Raw genomic sequence first — 19,165 nt, forward strand, 5'->3', positions numbered from 1 at the left:
ACTGCGTTGACGATGGTCCGACAAGCCTAATTGCTGCGGCCGCAACATGGGCCGACAGCTGTCGGGTGCTAATCACAACGTAATTGTAGGTCTCGCCGCATCTCGAGTAGTGGTCCTTATTGATTCGCGAAGGCTGTAGCACAGGATAAGTGAAGTCTTCGGAGTCTGCTGGCGCAGCGGACTCGGGGCACGAAAGTCCCAACAAAGACATGTTTTCGTGTGCTTGTATCCAAACATGTCGCATGCGACGAGAACTGAGGCGCAGAGAAATTAATAACCGTCTAACGAGCGATGGACTGTGCGATAGCCGTTTCGATTTTGATACAATAAGAGGAAAAGGGAGTCGAGGGGCGGAGGACCGAGAACTCCGAGATGATCTCCTGAAGCTAATCCAAAAACGCGGCGCACGGAGACACTAAGCACGTGTCATGACATCACTCGTCGCCTTGCAATGATCATGTTCTCTTTTTCCAATTCTACGATCGAATCTAGATGCGCATCAAAATGATTGCATCAATGGTCTGCAACTACATACAATGACTTAGGAACGATGACACGCCGCACAAATTCCTCTCATCATTGCTTCCGATGTTCGCTGGGGCGCGTTGTGTGCATCACGGTGCGACCTGCACCTAGATCGATACTTGAGACATATCATTCTCTCTGGAACCAAGCATCCTGAACAACCTCTTTCGCTGATGCCCTAGCGGAAGTCTCCATTCGTAGCATGCTTCTGATAAGTGCGCCGACATGCAAAATGTCTTCTCGACTCAGATCCGCGCGTCTCTCTCCATCAAAGTACATTTCCTCTAACCATTCTTGAAGTGAGCTAGTGGGATCGCTCTCATCCAATGATTTTTCCATGGCATGCCAATCCATCTTCCAACGCTCCGGCAAATCGTCGCTGACTGTCTCGAGCATCTGACGCACAAGGCTGGCAGGTGTTGTCATGAAGCTGTCAAACGGTGGCTGTCCGACAATGAGCTCGAAAAGCTTAATACTTTATCAGCTATCCATCGAGACGCTAGGGCTCACATGGCAGAAGTCGGACTCACCAAACAACCCATACTCCAAAGATCTACGCGATAATCCACCTTATCTTTGAAGATAATCTCCGGGGCACGCACGGGAAGTGGAGTACGTAGGGCGCCGGGACACTCGTTGTGTAAGAAAGATTGACCAAAATCAATGATCTTGATCGAGCTGAAGGATGACTTGATGTCTATAGGGTAGGAGGTAGGTCTGACGAGATATCGGGGCATATTAGGTCCTATTGGCCGACCATGCCTTCTTTGCACAGTGCCTGTTTCGGGCCGTCCCAGCTTTTGGAGGAAATCTTCTTCTCGCAAGGCTTGGAGCGAAGGGATCGTGAACGCTAGGTTGCGCGTATGCAGATCTAAGGACGATGAGTAGAGTTAATTTGAACACCGGCATCATACTGTACCTGCATGCGCAATTCCTCGCTCGTGAAGGCAGCACAAACCAAGCAAAGCTTGTTTCGCAATGGTTTTCGCAAGCTTTCCAGGAAGCCTTTCCATGAAATGCGCGTCGAGGTAATCGGCCACACTTGGTCCTAAGAACTCCAACACAAGACATGCATGGGTCCCATTTGGACCACTAATCTGGAAACAATCTGTCATTGTCATGAGACGCTGGTAGCCAGGCTGATTCGATTGCGCTGCCGTTATTGTACGCAAGACTGCAGTCTCTCGATTTTGATGGATTGTCTCGGATACCGATATCTTTAAAGCGACATAGGTTTGGTTCCTAGTAGCATCTCAGCTCAAGTCGTCGATGTTTCGTAGAAATCGGGACCTGATATCGCGCGCGGCCCAGACAGTCGAGTATCCACCCCAGCCTAATTTATGCAGGACTTTGTATCTGCCATTGCTCAAACGATCGCCAAGGTGAATGGGGTGATAGCCACCCTTTTTGTAACGATGCAAAGGCTCGGCATCAATATCGCAACCATGTGTGGACCAGTCCATTGATGGACCAGGCTGAGAAGGACGCGCAAGCGTAGATGAAAGTGAACGTCTAGGCGCGAGTGCTGCCCAGGGCGATTTGTCTACCAGCCATTTCTGAGCTGATATTGTGTGAACTCGAACGCTTGTCCTAGCGGCATTCATGTTTTCGCTCACACGCTTGCATTGAGGTGTGAAAGATGTCTAGCTACCTAGGTACTCTATGGTGGGGTGGAGATCAGACCCTTGAGAAGGGACCCGTGGACGCCAAGAAATTATGTACGGTGCCGGGCCGCAAGTTGAGCCGGCGCGCGTTTCGAGCCACCCAAACATCCTAATCATCCCAACTCCTACGCGCCATAACTCCAGCAACATGCACCCAATTTAGAAAGCAATCGCGGCAACCGATTCGCGCGAAAAGGTTTCGAGTCATACTGAACGTCTGGAATAAGCTCACGATCGCACCTCCTACCCGTGATCGCTCCTGCTGCGCCGCGCCTCCAACACACATAAAAAACAGATAAGACTCGTCTGGGGTTCAGACTACTGTTCGCATCCAATAACTTAACTAAATTCAACACAACTCTCCCCACGACCTTGATACGGCTTGAAAAAGTCGCGAATCGACATTCTCATGGACTCTGGAGTCCTTCCCGCGACTGCCTGCACACATGGCTCTTCCTGAGCCCACCCGAGGCTCTGCACTTCACATGCCGAGGATTCACTCTCATTCGTCGAAGACTCGCCTACTTTTCGAGCTTTCCTTTCGCTCACGTCGTGATTCTCCCGCTTTCGCTTATTGCCACTGGGGCGATGAGGCAAGCCTTCACACGGTTCGGTCGGCTTCGGAGATGGCGTCTCTCTCTTGTTGTACTCTAGCGCTAATTGCCTCAGGCCATCTCTGAAATCCTGAGCCTGTTGCGACATTGGTACGGAGGGGTTTGTAGCTTGGCCTGTCCATGCTTCGACGCTGTCGTCGATGCTTATATCGCTAAACGGATGCTCGACGTCATCTGCCATGATTGCTGCTGGCACAACGTCGCGCACAGAGATTTGGCTATCTTTGTCTCGATAGTCATCTGGTCTATTCCAGTCAAGTGACGGTTTCGCTGTGATCTCTAGACGAGCTGGGGTGATGTCGCATGTATCGCAATTGGATCCCGCCACACGCCACAGTTCCGGATCACTCTGAACATGGGAATGAGATGAAGCCGGCGAACGTGGACTCGCAAGACCATCATGTGAATTCTCGGATTGAGCTCGGTCATGGTGTTGTCCATGGTGTTGTCTACGGGCATGTCTTTGCGACCATGAGCGGGACTGAGATCGATAACGAGATTGTCCACGACTTCGCCCACTCAATCTTTCCTGCCTTCCATGGTCATGGGTATGAGGCTCTCTTCTACGATGCCTGGACCTGTTGTCTTGTCTTCGCGATCGAGAATGAGACCTGGACCGAGACTCAGTGCGAGGACGTTGGGCATGATTAGTACTTCGCGATCTAGCCTCCCGCCTCTGTTCGCGGTGTGATCTCCGATGTCTTCTGTCCCGGGATCTTGACCGAGCGCGCGGCTCTCGGTGCCTGGGTACTGAATCATCCCGGCTAGATGCTCGATCAGGCTCATATCTATCGATCTGACCATCACGCACCCACAGGCGATCGAGTTCTTGTTGCACCGCAAACCAGGCATTTATCCATCTCTCTTTGCCTAACTTTACCGAGTCTTCTGCGAGTCGACGGTAATACTGGTAGTATTTCTTCGTCCTATGACACTTCTTTCGCTCTTCTAGAAGGTCTTGCAGCTTATTTCTTTCCTGATCAGTTGCTTGTCCAGTTTTTCTAACCTTCTTTTTCATAACTTCTATCAGGTGTTCCAACTCTTCCTCCCAAGCCTCGGTTCTGGCTCCAGCCTCGAAACGGCCCTTGTCTTCATCAGCCACGCTTTCGGGGGTTCTCCAGTATTGGTGAGCGATGCATAAAGCTTTGCGTATCTTTTCCGCCAGTGGTTTGGACAGAACCAACGCATCAGGCGACTCTCGCCCGTCCTGAACTCGTAGGAAATGTGCTGACCTATCAGTGCATTCTATTCTCTCTCTGTCTTTCGACGTCCAGCGACGATATATGCCTTTCAATTGATTGACGTGATATTCAGGGTCCCAGTCATGATAAAAAAGGTGATTAGGCTCCATCTTGGCAGGTTTCTAGATAGCATGATGGCAAAGCGAGTCGTGATGATATAGGCTCAAACAAAGGAGGCTTACAGATCCACGTATATCCGGATTCGGTAAACGTAGTGCAACTACAACAAAGACATCATTCTTCTTTCATGTAGACAACGGCCTTTCACACTCGCTAGCTCTCGACGGCCCAGCTCTGTCAGAGAGATTGCGAGACTAGACTGGATCGAGCTTACACAACACCACTGGGCACGTACCTCAGCTTGCGACTAGCAGATGCAACGACTTTTGACATTCACTGAAGCCAAGACAACCACGATGCCTGCCCCTATTTCAACAGAGCCCCCTCTGGGATTACAGTCGCTACCACTCCATGGGCACCTCAACTCACCTGGACCTTTCATCCTCGCCTCGACAATTGAAAGGGATTGACCTCCATGCCTCGCGGAAGCCAAACCCCAAAGCAGCCTCCGGGCCTTGAACGTGCACAGGTTCCACAGGAGGTTGCCAAAGGGTCACCATACGATTTGCGCAATGATCGTAGGCCGGCAGAGGAGCACGATGACAGTCGCGCGGAGGAGCAAGATCACCGCGGCCGCGACAGACAAGGCAATGAGCCCTCCAAACACGAACCAGATGAGCCTCCTCGTCGACAAAAACGATCACGCTCACGCACGCGCTCTCGTGACCGAGATCAAGGCCATCCTAGGAGCCCATCCAGGGTTGCAAAACGAGCGCGGAAAGGTAAACCTTCTCGGCCGCGGCGGGAACACCCAGCCAGAGAAGGCGATCGACCTTCCAGGAACGAGCATGCTCGAGGTCGCGATGCCCACCAGAAACAATTGCCCTCCCCTGAGCGTACTCCAGCTCCCCCCAAGCGCAATCCAGATTCCACCAAGCGGACTCCAGATCCATCCGACCGCACTCCAGATCTGCTACGCCTGTCTTCAGCTCCCGGCATAGGCTACACTGTGATAGACCACAGCAAGAAGACACGCTTTCAATGGGGACCGGCGTATGGACAGCCCCAGGATACGTGTCAGGAAGATCTGACGAAGTTACTTAAAGCCGGGACTGTGATATCCGTTCGACATTGCGATTTTTCGTCCGACCCTGATGCGGAAGTTGGAGAGAAGTTCACGCTGTCTTCGCAAGGACTGATATACATCAAAGAAGACGTCCCTTTTGTGGTTTGCCGAGTTGAGCCTACTTACGTCACCGGCTGGTATTGTCGCAGCGTTGGTGATCGTGGCTTAGGAGTGCCTTGGATATCGGAGTCGGAACGCGCAAAGTACATGGGAATGGCGACGAAAGACGACCCGAACGGACCTGGGGGAAACAACAGTCCGCACGTCCAGCTCCAAATGACGCGAAGGGGACTAACCAGGTTCCTCAAGCCAACAACTCATGTCTTCGCTGGCGAGATGTCAAGGGCTAAGGTTCCACCAAATTTTTATATCTGGGGCTGGCTCGCGGCCGAGCAATTCTACCGTTTGATGAAATTGCACGAGTTTCTCACGGCATCTCCTGGATCGGCTGCCGGAAGAATCGCTTCGGTTCCAACGACTATTGGCTTCGATATCGATGCGCTGACCCGGTTACGGACTGCGAAGCAATCTTTGCTTGTAGGTTTCGAAAAGAAAATCGCGGCTCTCGAGGCTCAACACAAGCCGAAGCCACCCAACGAGGACACAGACGCAAACACCCGTCCGCCTCGGGTTCAGACAGCACCAGATGGGCGTAACCCAGCTCCTATCACGCGTGCCGGTGCCGGAGACGTTAGCACGACAAGGACGCCGCCACCACCACCACCACCACCACCACCAGCGACTACGCGGGCTAATCACAAGAGGACACGGCCAGCGCAGCCTCAACGACCGCGGACTGCGAATGATACGAGGGACAGCGGGTTTCATCCACCGACGGGGCCGAGATACATGCGCGAGCGCGACCGTCAGCCTCGTTCGTCAACAAGGCCTCGTCAACCACCAAATCCTTAGGGCCGCGTCATTCTAGGAAAAAGCTGAACACCCTGGAGCCTACGTTGACGTTGGGTCAGACACTTTGCAGGTCTTTGTCTTGATGTAGTCCGCAGGCCTGTTCAGGTTCTTTCTTGTATGAGGTGGGGCAGCGTAACAAGTCTTTCAGACGGTTTGGAAGGAACAACGGGTGACATCGGTCCACACCAATCTTCAGTTCACAATGAGCAGCGCAATGTGCTCAAGGAACAAAGCGCGGAAGATTGTTCGTCGGCTTTAGCGATAAAGAGGCACGAAGAGGGCCTGTCAGGTATACTGTTGGTGTCAGAAATGAGATGCGCTCATGTTATGAGTTTGTATAGCAAGGATGTTGTTGCGAGGTTGATAATCTGCTGTATATAGGGGTCGAGATGACATCTTGATTCGAGACCCAGTCTGTTTTGTATGGGAGATAGGCTTGCTATATGAGGAAAACAAAATAAGAAATAGTCTGTTTGTACATAGAATGTAACAGCATTACAACAAATGAGGCTGAATAGCGCAAAGCTTGTGAAGGAAGGAAGGATGCGTGGATGCCCAAGTGACGATGCGGCTCCTTGCCCGCCAAGACCCCGGAGATTGCCGGCGCCGATCATCACAACTCAAGGAAGCATCACTCGTGAACTTCGACAACTGCGCCAGCTTCTCGTCTACGGGCTATACAGCATGCTCTGTGTAGTCGCTTGTCACTTTCTCGTCGCTTCCGTATAGACTATAGATCTACGTTCACACTAGCGCGTACACAGCTCCACCGCTCCCGCCAGCCACTGTCGCGCGCGCATTCGATGGGTATCTGCTCGTCGTGCCTGGGAGGGCGCAGGACTTCCGAGTCTGATGTAAGTTCACAGGGACATTACACTGCGCTATACAAGTACTTACCCTTCCCTACAGAACTCGGACGCCTCGCACCTACTCGGAGACCAGTACCAGCCCAACTATGGAACAGCCAGCAGCACCCACAACGCGCCCCAGCCAGACCCGGAAGAGCTTCGCCGTCAGCGAGAGAACCTGGAGCGTATTTGCGCTGAGACGAATGAGTGAGTGCCACCTTCCTCATCTTCGAGCGTTCCTTCCTGCATAGGAGTCTGCACCTTCCCACGAAGGCGCCCGTCCCTTCCCGAAAAGGAGCCCGTACCTTCCAATTTAAGGGCTACAGATGCCCTCCGGACGTTCCCTATTTTCAGTAAGACATGGCACTGATCACATACAGGCAACTGATCCCCGTCTCTCAACCGAGCGCCCTTCCCGAAGTCACCGAACAGCCCTCCAAGAACGACGAATACGCACACCTCTTCAACGAGCGCTTCAAGTCGATACGAAGCCAGCGTCCATCCTCCGCCGGTAACGACGATGACGACGAAACAACATGGCTCGAGAACGCCATGGGCAACCAGGGCGAGGATGAGCTGGAGCAGATTAAGCCAGCAAAGGGAAAGCTGACGATTCAGTTCGGCCAGCGATAGACACCTACACCGAGGGTTTTGGGGACAGCGATATCTTCCGACCCTGTGCGGGCTCTTCAGCTGAGGCTATACGTACCTTTTCATTGTTTGTCGCATTCTGCATTGCATCAGCGCCATTACGGATACCCATAATCTTTTCCTTCTGTTATTCCTACGCCTCGAGATGAGGTCGTTTACGTACGTCTTCAAGTAGCATAATCATGTCTGCATCGAACGTCTTCTCGTCTCCTTTCGTTCATGCGTGTCAAGAGTTGGCTTGGCAATGCCGTTATACGAGGCACGTTCTTCTTCGTTACTCATTTGATGCAATTGGTTTCTACATACATGCTCCTACGATAGTACTTCGCTATCCTAGGCGAATGCCAAGCTGGTCAGACGAAGCCAACCAATGCCGACTCGCTACCCATGTGAATGGACTGATGAAAGTTCCGACAACTCTGTCTATCGCTGAAGGTCTATCAATGCAAGAAGGAGGCCAAGGTAATCATCGCCCGGGCCAATGCAACACCATCACCGCCATCACCTACCCTAGACAGCCTTGGACAACAAGTCCGGAGGACCAGTCGCAGGCTTCTCGTCACTCACGCCCAACTCCGCCAGCATACTGCCAGCGCGCTCGTCCATCAACTTGGCCAACTCCTCCCGAAACTTCTCGTCGATGAAGTCAAGACGCAACTTCAAGCCCGGTTGCACCATGCGCTGCTTCTCCGGGTCGAGCTTCTTGAACGTCTTCTTGCCCCAGACCAAAGCGGCGCTCTCCATTGCGTTGAAGAGGGCTTTGTTGTCGTCTCCGTCCATGGTCTCAGCATTGAGGTACTTGGTAGCCATCTGCTCGACGAAAGCGCCAACGGTGCATTCGTTAGCAGCCTGGTCAGCCTCGTTCTTCGTTGTGTCAGCTTTCTCGTCGTCGATCACAGCTCTATACTCGTTACTTACACTCTGCTCAGCCAAGGAGGCCACGGTCTCTTCTCCAGTCGTCTCGCCTGTCTGGTCTAATCCCATCTTCTCACGGAGATGCTTCTGGATGTACTTGTACGTCTCGCCCTGTGGCCTCGGTACACCACCTCGCTTGATGATGTCTGGGATCCTTGACGCAGGGTTCGACAGGACGGGGTTCTGGCGACTCAACAGCGGCTCTTCGTATGGTCCGATGGCAGCGTCGTAGAGGGCCTCGTCGCCCTTGTACTCGCCGCCTAGGTAGCCGTTTGACCTACCGCCGCTGCGCACACTGCCGTCGACCGGGTCCGAGTGCGGGGATGGCGGATCTTGGTAGGTTGGAGCGGTGGTTGATCGTCGAGTCGCGCGTGTGGCAGGTGGTGTCCGGGTAGCGGTAGCAAGGGCGCTCTCGGCGAAAGTGAGTTCAGTTTTGCGCTTCTTGCTCGGTGTAGGTGAGTGATCGTCTGGCTCGAAGTCGTCTTCGGAAGAGAGCTCGTCGACCTCACTGTCAAGAACAACCGGCTTCTTCCTGATCGAGCGCTTCTTCGCTGACGACTTCTGTGCAGACGCAGTAGTCTCCTTCGGCGCGGACTCAATCTCTTCTTTCTCTTCCTTAACCTCATCCTCCTTCTTCTCTTCGCTCTCACGTACGGGTGTGCTGCTCGCTACCGGCCTACGCCTCACCGTCCTACCCACAGGAGTAGTACCAGCGCCAACCCCAGCCGCACCTGGCGTCGCCATATTACCATGAAGAAGACCTTTGTTATTCTTAACCCGCTTCTCGTAGCACGGCTGGCAGACCTGGAATGTGCAGCCAGGACAGCGACGCATAGTATCCATGTTACGCTGATCGCACTCTGTGCACTTGGCCGTGTGGACAGTCACCCGGCTAAACAGCGTCTCGTCGACAGTGCAGGGCTGGATTGCCGATGATGCTCCTGGAGTGCGGGGCGCGCGTGTGGGGAACGGGCTGCTGGATGAACGTGGGGTGTTGGGGAGGAGGGGGCGGTTACGTCGGCCTGGTGTGGACGGTGCGGGTGAAGGCGCGGCTGCGGGTGTTGTTGCAGTTGGAACCTCAGCGCGGTGGCCTGGATCTGGACCTGGTGTCGCTGGAGGATCCATGGCGCCACGTGGTGAGCCTTGCTCTGCTTGCTCTGGTGGGGGTGGGGGTGGGTCGGCTGCTGCGTCGCTCATGTTGTTTAGTTGCCTTGTCCTTGCGGAGAATGAGTCTGCGAAAGATTGGATCGCAGTACTTTGAACTGCTGGTGTGGACGCCGGAAGAAAAGTCGACGGTGGGGGATATATACTCTGAAGATCTGAGACTGACAAAGGGTCTCAGTGGTCGCCTGAGACTTTCTCGGTGACTTGCCGCTTGGACTGTTATGTTCTGATTCAAATCCGTACGAAGGGAGATTGATTCAGAAAGGTATTGATCGCAATAGGTGTGGACGGTAGAAAGTAAATATGAAAAAGGCGCCACTTCTGATCAATCTGATAGAAGTTGGTGCTTTACGCTCGGACTAACGCGGGGTATAATGACGCGAGATCCAGGCGCCAGAGTTGTAGAAATCGAACCGGAATGGAATGTCGGATCCGGGGCGAGCGGGTTCAAACGGGGGTGACTGAGGGTTATGGGTGGCGAGATCCGAGGGATCGAGGGGTAAATGTTGCTCGTTCGAGGGAGTATTCACTGACTGGGACTGGGACTGTTTGGGGCCTTGGGCGTGACCTTGGGTGTGGCTTTGGGATAGACGGATAGAGACGGGTGGAGAGTGGAATGTATGTACAAGTACAGGTGCAAAGAGCAGAAAGAAGACAACCACCGCAACCACCACCAAGCTATATACAATCCTTCCGACGCGCTATGTGAAGAGAAGAATAAGAGATAGCCAGCCGGCTCACATACACGACGGAAGCGGACTGCAAAACGAACAAGAAGCGGGAGGCGAACGAAGGACCAGTCATTGTTGATTATGTGAAGAGGAAATAGTTCTTTATAGAACGTGTGACATGTCACATCTGTCACAAGTGGTATTGGAGTCATGGAGTGTTGCGTAGCATTCACGTCCAGGGATCGAAGGGAGCTGCGTGCGTTGGTGGTACGGTGGCAGGTGCAGTGGGGAGATGGTGACAAACGGTGGGGATGGGAGTTGGGGCTCGGGTTACTGGATGGGGTAATCGTGGTCGTTGCAAGGCGTAAGCGGGGATGAAATTGTTGGTTGTGCGTAGTGAGCTCTGGATTTTGTGTCTTTGATCTGTGGGTGGAGTTTTGTGACTTTGCAGTGGTTCGTGGTGCACTTAGATGTCTCGAAGCGATGAGCCACTCACAGCTTCCGTAACCTAACCAATAAGCATATGGGGAAAGATTTCGAATAGTAAGCGTCGCTGCGATGAGATACTGGAGTTTCTTTGGAGTCTTTGTATATGTGTTGGGTGGGGTGTGGTACGGTCCCCAAAAGACCCTGGGCCGGGTCGCTGTTGGATGGCCGTGGTCGTTGGATGGCCCCATCTTTGCCATGCGAACGTGCGGATCCTGCGGGCCGATCTCGCAGTGGATCTAGATCTGTTGGATGTCGTGCCACATTGCATAATCGATGGCTTTGCGATGCTACCCTGGTACTGACAAAAGCGTGCTTGACATCTGGACCAGACTTCGGAACCGAGGATGCAGATATGCTCGGTGGATCGCAGCAGCATCAGCGACGCTTCTGAGCGCTGTGAACAGTCAGTTTTCCTATATCAAACGCGGTGTCGTAGTCATGACGTGGCGACGAAAGCTCGGTACAGCATTCTCCCAGACCAACGGCGTGAGGCTCCTGCTAGTCACTAGTGAGGCTCTCGTGATGACTAGCAAAGCTGCTAGAGGACTGGGCGGTGTGCTTGTCTGATAAGAAAGCTAGATCAAACGCTAGGGGTGGATGCCGTTGATGGTATCCAAGTCGACGTGTCGTGCATTGCGGATCTACAGAATGCATGCACGGTACCTGAGGAAGTGCAGCCTCGCTTACCCAATCCGGCGCAGAAGGAACTCGCATCTTGCAGATGTGACACCTGCAAGGAGCCGCATCGCCCATCAAGTCCAACCCCGCTATGGGCCGTGAACCATTTTCCCGAATCTCTTTTGCCGCCTCGAGCGCCGACGGTCGCTCTGCCGCCATGGCTGTTGTGTTGGGTGCTTGCTTCTGCCTAGAGCGGGGTCTCGCCGCTTGATGACGGCTCTAGAGAAATTTGGGGGTGTGCGGCCTCACCGGCGACTCTCTTGGAAACTGCAGCGCTATATATACATCGTTGCCGCTTCTTCAGCGGCGGCGGCACCGGAGTGTCGTCGTACGCTATACGCCGCAGAGAGCAGATAGCTGGAGACGGCGGTGAGTGGACTGCATTGTGATTGCAGTAGACCTAGCAGCGGGCACTAGCCACACCGACTAGGCTAACAAGGGCGCGCAGCTTCTTCAGTTCGGAATGCGCAAAGCGCGACAACCAAACATCGCGCGTCCATCAACAGACCGCCAAAATCATCAAGCGCGCGTGACAGTCGTCTGCGCGGAAGTTTGCGCCGCGCAATCATATAACTCTGGAGGCTGTCGCAAAGTACGCGTCGCGGGCTGTTCGAAACCCAGCCCTTAAGCGAAGACAACCCTGCCCATCACGACAGCATACACATACTCGAATCCTCCTGGCTGAGCTCGCCGGGTATTCTTAAGCGGAGAAGAGCGTTGTGGCGGTGCGGCTGAAGACCATATCACCAAATCAAAAGCTTGGGGCTGCAGCCTCTGCCTCCTCGCAGCGGCCGGATTCGCACACCACCAAGCACCTTCCTCTCGGCGGCCTGCCCTTGCCAGTTCGAGACCTGGTGTGCGACCTACTCCCAGGCCTCCAACAACCGTGTGAGACGATAAAGTCGCCTCCCACGACCTTGCACAGACCGTGTATCTGTGCGCAGCCATAAGTGTCTAAGACAGCCGCTACGAGAACAGGAACATCAACGAAGAAACGAGCTCACGATCACGACCACGACCATGGATCAGCCAGAGCCCGCGACACCGCTTTACCCGGCCATGGCCCTCCTCAACTACATGCATGCGCCCACAGTCGGCTTCTACTACATGGGCGCTTGCGCATTCAGTTTGTGCATATTGCAAAAACCACGATTAGTATCAGCAAAGAGGCGGTGGAGCATACTCATCGCCATGCTCGCGATACTGGTCGCATACATCACAGAGGTACTTTACTACTTCAGTCGGTCAATGGGCGATTGGGACTATGAGGCACCACAACCTGCAGCAATCCGCTGCTTAGGATCGATACTGGTCTGGAGTCCGCTCGCATACATACTCTGGTCGAGTAAGGCGTTACGGTGGCACGCCTACTTTGGCGCGTTTGTCCTGCAATTCGCTTTCGAGACTACGACATGCCTGATAACGGCATTTTCCATCCCGGAGAAGGGTCGGCAGAAGAATGCGCCTTTCGTGATTGACTGCGTCAGGGCGTTGGCTTCGCTCATAATGCTTCTTGACGCCTTCATCATTCTGGTCACCAAGCAGGCGGTGATCAGCACGGACGAGGAACGCCAGTCTCTGCTAGGAAAGCAAGCGAATGGTTCATCAACACCCAACGGCAACGCTGGATATGGCACCATACCTACTGGAACGTCGAGCGACGATGAGGAGGCACCGCCGAAAGATGACGACAAGGATATCAAAGAGCAACAGGCAAAGCGTCTCGAAGAGGAGGGTGGCTGGTTCGGATATCTCAAGGGTTTCGCCGTGTTCTTGCCTTACCTATTCCCGAGAGACGACTGGAAAGTCATGACATGCCTGGGTCTACGACTCATTCATATGCTGACAGAGCGTGTTCTGAACTTGCTTACTCCTCGCCAAATCGGTATCATCACCAACAAACTACAGCACTCTTATGAGACCCAGAGTGGCGTCATGCCGTGGAGGGATATTGGCCTCTGGATCTTGTTCTCATACATCAACAGCTATGCTGGGCTCGGCATAATCGATGGCATCGCAAACTTAGTCATCTCGAACTCCGCGTATCGGCGCATCACCTTGCTCGCATATGAGCATGTCCTCGGTCTATCCATGGACTTCCACACCTCGAAAGACTCCGGGGAGGTTCTGAAAGCTGTTGAACAGGCGTCATCTCTAAACTCGCTCATCGAGATGGTTCTCTTCGACATTGCGCCCATTCTGTTGGACCTCTTCGTAGCCATGTACTACGTAACGCACTTGTTCGACGCTTACATGGCCTTCATCATCCTTTTCATGGGCGCAGCATACATCGTAATCGGATTCTACTTCACGACGCTCTCTCAGCCGAAGCGAAGAGACTATGTCGAAAAGCAGCGTACTGAAAGCTCTACAGTCAATGAGACTGTCCACAACTGGCAGACGGTCGCTTACTTCAACCGATTGGTGTTTGAACACAAGCGCTATGCCGAGAACATCATGAACACCATCTCCGCTCAATACGCATACTACTTCCGATCTATGGGCGGCCATGCGGCACAGGACGTTCTGACAACTCTCGGGTTTGCCGGTGCTTGCGTCTTTGGTATGTCGCAGATTGTCACTGGCCGCAAGCCAGTCGGCAATCTTGTCACTCTGATCATGTACTGGCACACAATGACATCGCCCCTATACGTTCTCTCCTACAGCTATCGCCACATCTCCAGCTCGCTTATTGATGCTGAGCGCCTTCTGCAGCTACTTAATACTAAACCTACAGTTGCCGACCAAGATGGTGCAAGAGACATTGTGGTTTCCGCGGGTGAAGTCGAGTTCAAGGACGTCGACTTCCACTACGACGAGCGTAAGCCCATTATCAAGGGCGTGAATCTGAAGGCGGAAGGCGGGCAGACCATCGCCTTCGTTGGTGAGACAGGAGGCGGCAAGTCGACAATGCTGAAATTGCTGTTCCGCTTTTACGACGTGACCGGCGGCTCAATCATGATCGATGGTCAAGATCTACGTTCAGTCACGCAAGCCAGTCTCAGGAATGCTCTCGGTCTTGTGCCGCAAGACCCTGTCCTCTTCAACCAGACCATCCGACAAAATATTCGCTACGCCAAACTCGACGCAACGGACAAGGAGATCGAAGATGCCTGCGCCGCTGCTGCCATTCACGACGACATCGTTGGCTTCCCCGACGGCTACAACTCCAAGGTTGGCGAACGTGGTGTTCGTCTCTCAGGCGGTCAACTCCAGCGCATAGCCATCGCACGCGTACTCCTCAAGAACCCCAAGATCGTCATGCTCGACGAAGCCACGTCAGCAATCGACTCTTCCATCGAAGCGCTCATCCAGCAAGCGTTCCGCAAGCTGAGTCAAGGCCGCACGACCTTCGTCATCGCGCATCGCCTCAGCACGATTGCTGATGCGGATCAGATCCTCGTTGTGGAGAAGGGCGAAATTATCGAGAGGGGCACGCATCAAGAGCTGCTGAAGAATGAAGTTGGCAAGTATTCGGAGCTTTGGTCGAAGCAGACTGCGGGGCACTTGTCGAAGACGCCGTCGAAGGAGGATGTGAAGAAGGATGTAGCGACAAAGGAGACCGAAGACACGGTGACCGAAGACGAGGACACCGAAAACAAGAAGACGAAGCAAACAGATGAGGCAACTGCAACGGCCGTAGAAAGGAAAAGCGATAATGAGGACACGACAACGAAGCGTAAATGAGCATAGCTTGCTGTCTAGGGAGGAACGTAATTAGGGCTTTCGGCCACGTAGTATCGCGATACAGCAACGCGAATCGCATTAATCACAACACACACATCAGAAAAGATTCCCAACGTCATCCCGTAAAACTCGTCCACTTGCTTCTGCAGTTTGCGACCTCATGATCCGTATACATTCCTGCTGCCTTGAAGCCACTCAGCCAACGCGGGACAACAAACCCGCCAGCCAGTCGCAAATGTGCCCTAATCAGGCGGGCGTTCTCGGGAAGACAACATGCCGACTCTTGCGCACAGACCTTCGCGGACCAGCTACGCGCAATCGAAACGATGCATGTGCGGGCGAGCAGCTGAGTGTTTAAGACAGCTTGCTGAACCTCAATTCTCTCTTCTTACGATATATCATCTGTGCTGGTTACTACTTGGCATTACAGTACCACGCCGCTCAACAACCCCCGTCGTGGCGCAGACATAACTCCCTTACGTCATCCATTACCGAAACACCTTGATTCGCCGCTTCGCCACATCCACGCAGGTCGAGCGACCCAAACAGTCAATCCCTTTCGAACATCTGCAACCGCGCCCCTTGCGCAGAGTTTCTGATATGGCGGTGCCGAAACGCTTTTTGCTGCTTGCGGCTGCGGCGTGGACGTGGTTTAGTCAGCGGTATGCGCCTGCTTTCGCCGTTTCGCGAGGCTATATCAAGAACACCATTGCGCTTTTCGCAATCGCAGTCTTCGTTCAACTGGCATGGTCCATCGTTGTCTACCCACTCTTTTTAAGTCCGTTGCGACATCTACCCTCGCCGCCAGACAGCCATTTCCTGCTCGGCCACTTCCGACGCATCTACAAGGACCCGACGGGCGAGCCGCAGCGGGATTGGATTGACAATGTGCCAAATGATGGCGTGTTGTATTATCGGTGGTTGTTCAATGAGCCGCGGATTTTGGTGACGAATCCGAAGGCGATTGGCGAGGTGTTGGTGACGAGGAGCTATGAGTTTGTTAAGCCGGGGAGGTTGAGGAAGGGGTTGGGGAGGTTGTTGGGCGTGGGGATTTTGTTGGCGGAGGGGGATGAACATAAGGTACGTATAGATGATGGACTTCAGAAGATGGTAGCTAATGTGTCTGCGATTACAGCGTCAAAGAAAGGCACTTATGCCTGCGTTCAACTTCCGGCACGTGAAGGACTTGTATCCCATCTTCTGGAGTAAATCCCAGGAATTTACGGAAAAGCTGGCTGAAACCATCAAGAACAGCCCCGATGGATCATCCGTAGTCGAAATCGGTCATTGGGCCTCCCGCGCCACTCTCGACATCATTGGTGTCGCAGGAATGGGCAAAGACTTCGATGCCATCAGCAACCCGTCCAACGAACTCAACGAAACCTACCGCAAGATCTTTGCCGGCGCTCGTGGTGCTCAACTCATCCAAGTATTGCTCAATCTGCTCCCCCACTGGGTCGCCGTCAATCTTCCCTTGGCGCGCAACGACATAATCGGCAACGCCGTCGACACCATCAAGAAAGTCGCCAGAGACCTCATCCACGACAAGCGCGAGAAGCTGCAATCCGGCGAGGCAAAAGGCATGGACATCTTAAGCGTAGCCATGGAATCCGGCGGTTTCAGCGACGAAGACCTCGTAAACCAACTCATGACGTTCCTCGCCGCGGGCCACGAAACCACCGCCTCAGCCATGTCATGGGCCGTATACCTCCTCTGTCAGAACCCTGATGTGCAAACACGACTACGACAGGAGATACGCACCGAGCTGCCTGAAGCACTGCAACCAGGTGGCCAGATCTCTTCGACCGAAATCGACCGACTCCCATATCTAAACGCCGTCCTACAAGAAACAATGCGCATCTACCCCCCCGTCCCCCTCACCCTCCGCGAAACCGCCCACGACACCACCATCCAAAACCACTTCGTCCCCGCGGGTACAACCGTCGTAATCTGCCCGTGGGCCATCAACACGTCCACCCATCTCTGGGGCCCAGATGCCCGCTCCTTCAACCCCGACCGCTGGATGCAGCCCGGTACTGCCAACACGGGCGGCGCGGAGTCGAACTATGCCATTACGACGTTTTTGCATGGGCCAAGGAGCTGTATTGGCATGCAGTTTGCCAAAGCGGAGTTTGCTTGTCTCGTGGCGAGTTTGGTGGGGAGGTTTGAGATTGGGTTTGAGGTGGAGGGGCATGTGGCGGGGATTCAGGGGGGGATTACGGCGAGGCCTAAGGGGGGGTTGAGGGTTAGGTTGAGGGATGTTGGGGTGGGGGAGAAGGTGTAGATGGGTTGTGTGATGTGAGCAGTACATTGTCGGAGGTCATGAAAATTCCCAATGTGCATAGCCCATGTTCCTCGCGACGAGCATCGAGCACGAAACATCAAAGATCAATGGTCATGAGAATGGGTTAGTCTGAGTTGCGTGTGAAGCAATGTTGTCCTGTTTGGGTTGAACGGCATCAGTAATCGGCTCGCGTCCCCTGCAGGCGCTTGGTCCAGCTGCCACACAACATACCTCTGGTACTATTGTCATACTTGGATGATCTTACCTTCCTTACGAGTTCTACGTGGGGTAATTGAAGACCTTCGCCGACCAGCAAGGGCCATCCTAGACGTTCGCTGCGAGACGAGCCGCCGGTGGGGGTGGGAGCGCGCGCTATTGGGTATTGAACCGTCGAGAACACCCTGGAGTAACAACCCGTTTTGGAAAAGCTGCAATCTCCGAGTTACTGCATCATGTACAGAAAATCAAGGTAATCTTAACGATCATGGAAACAGTTTAGCGTGCCATACTTCGTGGCTGTCCAAGGTTTTCGTTGGGCGAAGTCGGCGGCATGCGATCGAGGCAGAATGCCGCTTCTGGACTCTGATTGGTCAAGCCCTTGGCGAAGAACGTACCACATTCGCATGTCCTACAAGGTCTGCATAGGCTATGACAGGCCTTGCATCGAACGCAATACATCCTTTGTCGCCGTGAATACTAGTCTACACTTGTTTTTGGTAACACAGATCTTGGGACGGCAGCCTGGACGTTGGGTGTAGACTGTCGATGGGTACAGTTGCTGCGACGATAAGACAAGAAAACGTTGAAAGCAGTTGAAAGCAGGATCCAACTGTGAACCTCAATGTTGTCATGATTGGCGCGGGACACGTAGTGCGTCCGTTCCGATATGCAGATAATATGCGGGAGCGCTATGGCAAGCAAGATCGACCCAAAAGGGTAAAGTCGCTATGCGCAAGGCTTGTAGCGACGACGAAAAGAGCAGGATGAATGAGCGTCAAGCGGTACGTATCGCCAGTACATGCAACTTAGTTAGTCGCCCACTACCGAACTGTAGCGAGATGAGAGAAGTACTGGGTTGGTTGCCCAGCATATCCAAAAGTGCAGTCTCGCGATATCATTGGTCGAACCGGTGCTTTACATGTGTTCCGGCTATGCACACAAATTCAACTGCAGCCCAATACATCCAAAGTGCGGCTTTTAGACATGCCTTCTGTCGTAAGTCATGTACGAACCATGTCTGAGTGGTCCTGCTGACAACACGTCGAGCTGGCTCATTGGTCGTCGTGCTGAACGTATGCCCCTCAGGTGTCCACCTAACCGCGTCTTTCAGCCCGAGGGAGGAGCGGTAGTACACGAGTGATAACCTGTCGTATGTGACGAGCGCTTAAACCTACTCGCCGTGGTAGGGCTCCGGTCGCAGCATACTCAAGAACCTTGGGCAGCCCCATACGCTCTTGATCCTCTCGTCTGGACGACCCGCGCTCTCCTTCGCACGAACACACATCGGGTGGTGAGTCACCAAGTCTGGAACACGATACGGGTAGCGGATGGCGGAGAAGAAACGTGGTGGAGTCGAGCCTTGAAGACGTATGAAGGCGATCGGCCGCTATTCAGGCCACTTAGCGTTCGCCACGTA

At 53.6% G+C, this 19,165-nt stretch overlaps 5 protein-coding genes across 5 annotated transcripts; 3 read left to right on the forward strand and 2 right to left on the reverse strand.

The window, feature by feature from the left end:
- Positions 1-3,322: 3,322 nt before the first annotated feature.
- On the reverse strand, positions 3,323-3,821 carry J4E86_005903 (uncharacterized protein; the record flags this gene model as incomplete). The annotated part of the gene is given in 2 exon segments (XM_051446434.1): positions 3,323-3,599; positions 3,619-3,821. 2 exon segments carry the CDS (start codon positions 3,819-3,821, stop codon positions 3,323-3,325), a joined length of 480 nt encoding a protein of 159 aa, XP_051302009.1.
- Positions 3,822-6,945: 3,124 nt separating this feature from the next.
- J4E86_005904 (uncharacterized protein) lies at positions 6,946-7,623 on the forward strand (the record flags this gene model as incomplete). Its single annotated transcript, XM_051446435.1, has 3 exons — positions 6,946-6,996; positions 7,052-7,197; positions 7,371-7,623. 3 exons carry the CDS (start codon positions 6,946-6,948, stop codon positions 7,621-7,623), a joined length of 450 nt encoding a protein of 149 aa, XP_051302010.1.
- A 528-nt stretch (positions 7,624-8,151) lies between these two features.
- Positions 8,152-9,753, reverse strand: J4E86_005905 (uncharacterized protein; the record flags this gene model as incomplete). The annotated part of the gene is made up of 1 exon (XM_051446436.1): positions 8,152-9,753. One exon carries the CDS (start codon positions 9,751-9,753, stop codon positions 8,152-8,154), a length of 1,602 nt encoding a protein of 533 aa, XP_051302011.1.
- A 2,825-nt stretch (positions 9,754-12,578) lies between these two features.
- Positions 12,579-15,245, forward strand: J4E86_005906 (uncharacterized protein; the record flags this gene model as incomplete). The annotated part of the gene is made up of 1 exon (XM_051446437.1): positions 12,579-15,245. The coding sequence occupies one exon, from the start codon at positions 12,579-12,581 to the stop codon at positions 15,243-15,245; it is 2,667 nt and encodes an 888-aa protein (XP_051302012.1).
- Positions 15,246-15,845: 600 nt separating this feature from the next.
- On the forward strand, positions 15,846-17,529 carry J4E86_005907 (uncharacterized protein; the record flags this gene model as incomplete). The annotated part of the gene is made up of 2 exons (XM_051446438.1): positions 15,846-16,325; positions 16,381-17,529. 2 exons carry the CDS (start codon positions 15,846-15,848, stop codon positions 17,527-17,529), a joined length of 1,629 nt encoding a protein of 542 aa, XP_051302013.1.
- Positions 17,530-19,165: the final 1,636 nt, after the last annotated feature.

The sequence above is a fragment of the Alternaria arbusti genome (assembly GCF_024043155.1).
Source record: "Alternaria arbusti strain BMP 1465 chromosome Unknown scaffold_7, whole genome shotgun sequence".
In the NCBI taxonomy this organism is placed as follows: Eukaryota; Fungi; Ascomycota; class Dothideomycetes; order Pleosporales; family Pleosporaceae; genus Alternaria; species Alternaria arbusti.